At 38.2% G+C, this 7500-nt stretch overlaps 1 protein-coding gene across 2 annotated transcripts in view; it reads right to left on the reverse strand.

The window, feature by feature from the left end:
* LOC133570836 (receptor-type tyrosine-protein phosphatase gamma-like) overlaps positions 1-7500 on the reverse strand; it is a 519637-nt gene that overhangs the window by 213682 nt on the left and 298455 nt on the right. For both annotated transcript variants that reach the window (XM_061923573.1, XM_061923574.1), the window contains exon 4: positions 3952-4100. In XM_061923573.1, coding sequence (XP_061779557.1) covers positions 3952-4100 — 149 coding nt within the window. The remainder of the gene's footprint in view (positions 1-3951; positions 4101-7500) is intronic.

Raw genomic sequence — 7500 nt, forward strand, 5'->3', positions numbered from 1 at the left:
ACTAGGTCAGTGGTTCTCAACCTTTTTTCAGCAATGTACCCCCTGTGATTTTTTTTTAAATTCAAGTACCCCCTAATCAGAGCAAAGCATTTTTGGTTGAAAAAAAAAAAGATAAAGAAGTAAAATTCAGCACTATGTCATCAGTTTCTGATTTATTAAATTGTATAACAGTGCAAAATATTGCTCATTTGTAGTGGTCTTTCTTGAACTATTTGGAAAAAAAAGATATAAAAATAACTAAAATCTTGTTGAAAAATAAACAAGTGATTCAATTATAAATAAAGATTTCTACACCTAGAAGTAATAATCAACTTAAAGTGCCCTCTTTGGGGATTGTAATAGAGATCCATCTGGATTCATCAACTTAATTCTAAACATTTCTTCACAAAAAAAATAAATCTTTAACATCAATATTTATGGAACATGTCCACAAAAAATCTAGCTGTCAACACTGAATATTGCATAGTTACATTTCTTTTCACAGTTCTTTTTGACAGACATTTTAGTGACAAATCTGAGCTTGTGCTTCACTGAGTTTGTGAACTTACATTCATATTTTGTTGAAGTATTATTCAATAAATATATAAAGGATTTTTGAATTGTTGCTATTTTTAGAATATTTTTTAAAAATCTCACGTACCCCTTGGCATACCTTCAAGTACCCCCAGGGGTTCACGTACCCCCATTTGAGAACCACTGTACTAGGTCATAAAATCAGTGTCAGTTGAGTCGGTCCATAGGTTGCCTGTAGGGATTTTTAATGTCCAGCAGATGTCAGTATTTAGTGACACAGTATCGACACAGTATCAATACAGTTTTGCAATGTGTCAAAACGCTTCATGACGCCTCATCAACCCATCACTAGTAGATAGGTTATAGCTGCATCGCTCGCGGCTCGTCATATATTTAACGTTAATCCGTGATTTCACCGAGCGTTTCACTGACGGTGAGCAGCCTGACGCTGCTTCATTAACACCGCCGCTGTTTGACTCGTGGCCCGGGGCAGACGCTCGTAGTAACAGTCACGTGTTACAATACCGACGAGCTAACGTGTCCAGGTTATAACCATGTTGTCAATAAACACACATGGACTGAAGCTAAATTGTCCACAGTCCACTGCAGCATGTGAATGCAATGAAAAGAATAAAATCTGAGCCAACCAGCTGTTAAAATGTTGTCCAGGTTAATGTTTTGGCCATTAAAGACCATTCATTTCAAGATTTCAACTGTGATTGGGCTTTAAACAGGTGGCTGACCTGTTCAGATGAGTGTAACTGCTACTGGTCAAATAATGTGAAATAGCATTTAATTTTACATGTATGCAATGCCATTTAAATGCAATTATAGATAATAATAATTATAATAATAATAAATACTGTGTAGTGTTGTAAATAGTCAACGGGAAGGATTCTATTAAGATATAAGCCATGAGCACTACACAGCCAGAAAAAAACCTAGGCAGGACAAGTACAAATATTGGGGCAAGTAGATTTGAGAAGTCAGGCAAGTAGAAAAAAAACCTTAACGTTGAACCCTGCATGTGTTGAGCTGCTGCCGCTTAAGGTTAGACGGCACTGTACATAGAGCGCTTCTGCTCGTTAGTAATAAATTCTAATGTTGGATGTTCACTCCTTCACACAGATGAGTATAGAAAAATATTTTCAACGGCCGAAAAGGGCTCGACTTGGAGAGGAGGTAGGCCTACAGTTCGGACCACAGGTGCGACCTGTTCAGCAGCAGCAGCAGGAGGAGGAGGAGGAGGAGGTTGACTGACTGTGGCAGGACACCTCTGTATCTGTTTCACTTCATGTTGCTGGTAAATAATATGGTTGTAGTAGTAGGCTAAAGTTAAATTATTTAGTATTCACTAATTAAAGGGGCAGAGCTTTAAGAGACATTTTAGCTTTTATATTTTATAAGATATATTTTTTGTAAGAACCACAATTAATAAATATATTTCAGTGAATCACTAATTGTTCAAATCTGTATATAAATATGTACATAAAATGTTGTAATTATATTCCAACTCCGCGTTCTTCTTGGTCATCGCCGCTGCCGCCGCCATCCCCCCCCCCCGCCAGCCCGCCGACCACACCACCACAAATAGATGCCTGTCCTGTGGGAAACACTGGTATATGTATATATATATATATATATATATATATATATATATATATATATACACACACACACACACAGGTAAAAGCCAGTAAATTAGAATATTTAGAAAAACTTGATTTATTTCAGTAATTGCATTCAAAAGGTGTAACTTGTACATTATATTTATTCATTGCACACAGACTGATGCATTCAAATGTTTATTTCATTTAATTTTGATGATTTGAAGTGGCAACAAATGAAAATCCAAAATTCCGTGTGTCACAAAATTTGAATATTGTGTAAGGCTAATACAAAAAAGGGATTTTTAGAAATGTTGGCCAACTGAAAAGTATGAAAATGAAAAATATGAGCATGTACAATACTCAATACTTGGTTGGAGCTCCTTTTGCCTCAATTACTGCGTTAATGCGGCGTGGCATGGAGTCGATGAGTTTCTGGCACTGCTCAGGTGTTATGAGAGCCCAGGTTGCTCTGATAGTGGCCTTCAACTCTTCTGCGTTTTTGGGTCTGGCATTCTGCATCTTCCTTTTCACAATACCCCACAGATTTTCTATGGGGCTAAGGTCAGGGGAGTTGGCGGGCCAATTTAGAACAGAAATACCATGGTCCGTAAACCAGGCACGGGTAGATTTTGCGCTGTGTGCAGGCGCCAAGTCCTGTTGGAACTTGAAATCTCCATCTCCATAGAGCAGGTCAGCAGCAGGAAGCATGAAGTGCTCTAAAACTTGCTGGTAGACAGCTGCGTTGACCCTGGATCTCAGGAAACAGAGTGGACCGACACCAGCAGATGACATGGCACCCCAAACCATCACCCAACCATGCAAATTTTGCATTTCCTTTGGAAATCGAGGTCCCAGAGTCTGGAGGAAGACAGGAGAGGCACAGGATCCACGTTGCCTGAAGTCTAGGGTAAAGTTTCCACCATCAGTGATGGTTTGGGGTGCCATGTCATCTGCTGGTGTCGGTCCACTCTGTTTCCTGAGATCCAGGGTCAACGCAGCCGTCTACCAGCAAGTTTTAGAGCACTTCATGCTTCCTGCTGCTGACCTGCTCTATGGAGATGGAGATTTCAAGTTCCAACAGGACTTGGCGCCTGCACACAGCGCAAAATCTACCCGTGCCTGGTTTACGGACCATGGTATTTCTGTTCTAAATTGGCCCGCCAACTCCCCTGACCTTAGCCCCATAGAAAATCTGTGGGGTATTGTGAAAAGGAAGATGCAGAATGCCAGACCCAAAAACGCAGAAGAGTTGAAGGCCACTATCAGAGCAACCTGGGCTCTCATAACACCTGAGCAGTGCCAGAAACTCATCGACTCCATGCCACGCCGCATTAACGCAGTAATTGAGGCAAAAGGAGCTCCAACCAAGTATTGAGTATTGTACATGCTCATATTTTTCATTTTCATACTTTTCAGTTGGCCAACATTTCTAAAAATCCCTTTTTTGTATTAGCCTTAAGTAATATTCTAATTTTGTGACACACGGAATTTTGGATTTTCATTTGTTGCCACTTCAAATCATCAAAATTAAATGAAATAAACATTTGAATGCATCAGTCTGTGTGCAATGAATAAATATAATGTACAAGTTACACCTTTTGAATGCAATTACTGAAATAAATCAAGTTTTTCAAAATATTCTAATTTACTGGCTTTTACCTGTATATATATATATATATATATATATATATATATATACATATATATAAACACACACACACACGCATACATATACATACATACATACATACACATATATATATATATATATATATATACACAATTTAGTCATGTTTGTCATGGCCAGTATGTTGCCAATATGTCTAACCTCCACAGGAAACCTTCTGCCGTTGACGCTGTGCTCTGAGCCGGCTGATGCATTACTTTGCCCCCAGTGGAACTCAATCTTCTCCGCCTTAAAGCGGCCTGGAAGCCCAGCGCCTCGGACAAAGTAGTCATTCTTCAGGAGTACAGCAACTGGAGACACAAAGGGACGTGACCAGCAAATGTTAAAATTGTCAAGAAGATGAAAGTGTGACTGTAGAAGCACACTTTTAAACATCCGTTTCTCAGCTGTAGTTGGTTGTAATACACTTTTCTACCACAGGAGGCAGTAATGTGGCAGTCAGTTCAGAATCGTGTATAGGGAGAGTATGGACAACTCGGTTTCAAACGATCTCCTAAATGATTGGCCAAAAGCCCCTCATTTGACTATAGGGCGCCATGTTCCACACAAGTCTGGAGCTGCGAATGGAAAGTAAAGGTTAGCCGGGAAGGCTGGATACCAATGAACAGTTTCTCTGTGCGAGGTAAGCAAGCATACATACAAATGGGAAATGTGGTATATCGCACTCTCAGTAACAGTGAATTAATACACTGTGCCTGACATGACTTTGCTTCAAAATTGCACCTTTTTTGTACGTGCCACCATTTATCAAATTTTTGAAGAAAAAATAATATTTGTTCCATGTATTGGCCGCACCAGACTATAAGCTACAGATATTGACATTGCGAAATGAGTTATTTACACAGTAAGATTCTATAAATGTTTATTTACACACCTAATTGTTTCCAAACGGGAGCGTATTGGGAGCATGTTAGACAGCGTGCTGGTCACAAACACTACATGAATGTATACATCAGAGTGCATCAAATTCGGCGGCAAAATTGCCCCGAAATTCTACTTTTTCAAAATGTTTTATTGTAAGTTTATGAGCTGGAGTATGTTTAGAAGTATAATTAGACTTATTATATTCTGATTCTGATTTTGGTTTATTTCGTCAGGAAAACTAACATCAGAGCGACTCAAATGCATGCATCCGGGAACAGACGCACACGTCCTTGGTGTGCAACATGGAGTGAGGTAAATGTATATGTCATCAGTTCCTTCCTTTGCAGTTTATGTGATTATTATTTATTTTGTAATCAGTCTGACATGGGGCTGACACACACACACACACACACACACACACACACACACACACACACACACACACACACACACACACACACACACACACACACACACACACACACAATGTTTTGCTAATTTATTATTATTTTTGCGAATCAATTGTTTGATTAAAAACAGCTATTACTGATATTATCGATATTAGTATTATTATTGATACCGTTGATTTTATTAGTTTTTGGTTTTCCTTTTTTCGGGATTATATTGCTTTTTTTCCCCTTTCAAGTATTGTATTTGTATGTATTCTTAATTGCTTGGTCAATTTATGTCCTGAGTATTGCAAAGCTGGCGAGAGTTGTTCTATTATCTTTTGTTAAATTGATTAACATTCTGTGATTTTTGTGAACAATATATATATATATACATATATATAAATATATAATATATATATATAAATATATATATATATATATATATATATATATATATGTGTGTCGCGCCTCGCCAAGGAGCAGCGAGAATACCAAGAAGCGCATATGCCAAATTTTCAAAGAGAACGGCCTACGGATCACGATTGAAGCCAACAAGCAAACCGTCAACTTCCTTGACGTCACTTTCAACCTGAGAAATAACAGCTACCAACCATTCACGAAACCCAACACAACACTCCAATACGTGCACCATGACAGCAACCACCCACCCACCACCACGAAAAGAATACCTACCGGAATCAATAAAAGGCTATCTAGCAAAGCTGAATTTGACCAAGCAACCCCCCCGTACCAAAAAGCCCTTGATGAAAGCGGATACAATTTCACCCTCACCTATGAACCCACGCCAGGAAACCAGCCAAAAAAGAACAGAAAACGAAACGGCATCATCTGGTACAACCCCCCATACAGCAAAAACGTCTCAACGAACATTGGACACAAATTCCTCAACCTGATTGACAAACACTTTCCCAAAGACAACAACCTAAGAAAAGTATTCAACAAGAACAACATCAAATTGAGCTACAGCTGCATGAACAATATACGACAAATCATCTCAAACCACAACAAAACAATTGCAAATGAGCCGTCGACCCCCAGTCAGAACGACTCCAAAACCAACAAAGCATGTAACTGTCGAAAGAAACCTGATTGCCCCCTCAACGGGGGATGCTTACAAACATCAGTTGTCTACCAATCTAAGGTAATACGCAAGGACATTAACACATCCGACACATATGTAGGATTAACCGAGGGTGAATTCAAAACCAGATGGAACAACCACAAGGCTTCTTTCAGGAACAAAAACCTGCGAAATACCACAGAACTCAGCAAACACATTTGGGACCTCAAAGACAATAATGTTGAATATTCAATAACATGGCAAATTCTTGCATCCAGCACACCTTACAATAGTGGTAATAAAAGATGCAACCTATGCTTGAAAGAGAAACTGTTTATTATCTACCGTCCAGACCTGCCATCCCTCAACAAGCGCAGCGAAATTGTAACAACATGCCGCCATAGACGGAAACACCTCCTAGGTAACACATGAGCCAATCACCACGCCCCTAGGCCAGCCTGTACCCACCCACTCTGTGCCCTATATAAACCATGGTATGCGAATGCTCCCATTAAAATCTCCTGACGATTGAGGGTACCCCCCCTCATGAAACAGGCCTGTAGAGATGAAATAGTCTTGTGATTTTTTTCCCACACATGCATATATTGCGCTCTACTACGGTATCGAGCACTATTTTTTGGATAACCTTATTAAGACATATATATATATATATATATATATATAAATAAATGTTTGCAAATACAGGTTTTAAGCTTAAGCTTTTGTAACCCGTGACTTACTTGGAAAAGGTTTTTAACAAATTTTGTATTCCAAAAAATATATTTGCTATACAAATTAAAGTATTTGAGTTTTTCCTAGGTAAAAGGCAGTATTCTTAATCAATGACTATACCAGGGTTGTCCCAATACCAATAATTCAGTACCGGTGCCGATACCAAAATGTATATCGATACTTTTCAAAATAAAGGGAACTACAAAAAAGGTCAATATTGGCTTTATTTTAACAGCAAATCTTGCAATACAATAAACACGTGTTTCCTATTGCATTTAAAGAACAATTTTAGAAAATTAAAATATAAATTAAAGGGCATTAAACACATTGGGCTTTTCTTGTTGCACTCAAAGACAAATTAAAATTTTCCATATTACATATAGTCTGCCATAATCAAGGATTAGATCAGAATATAATTAAAAAATAAGCTTTTATTGACATTATATTAAATGCTTCATGATGTAAGGTTGCCAATACAGGTCTGTGCTTTAAGAAAAATACAATAATTAGTAAGTAATAATAACACTAAAAAGCAATAGTAATAATAGTACTAAAAACAAAACTATGAATAGATGTACACAGATAAGCCATGTAGCAGGTAGAACACACATTGTTAAAGAT

Source organism: Nerophis lumbriciformis, linkage group LG28 (assembly GCF_033978685.3).
Source record: "Nerophis lumbriciformis linkage group LG28, RoL_Nlum_v2.1, whole genome shotgun sequence".
NCBI lineage: Eukaryota > Metazoa > Chordata > Actinopteri > Syngnathiformes > Syngnathidae > Nerophis > Nerophis lumbriciformis.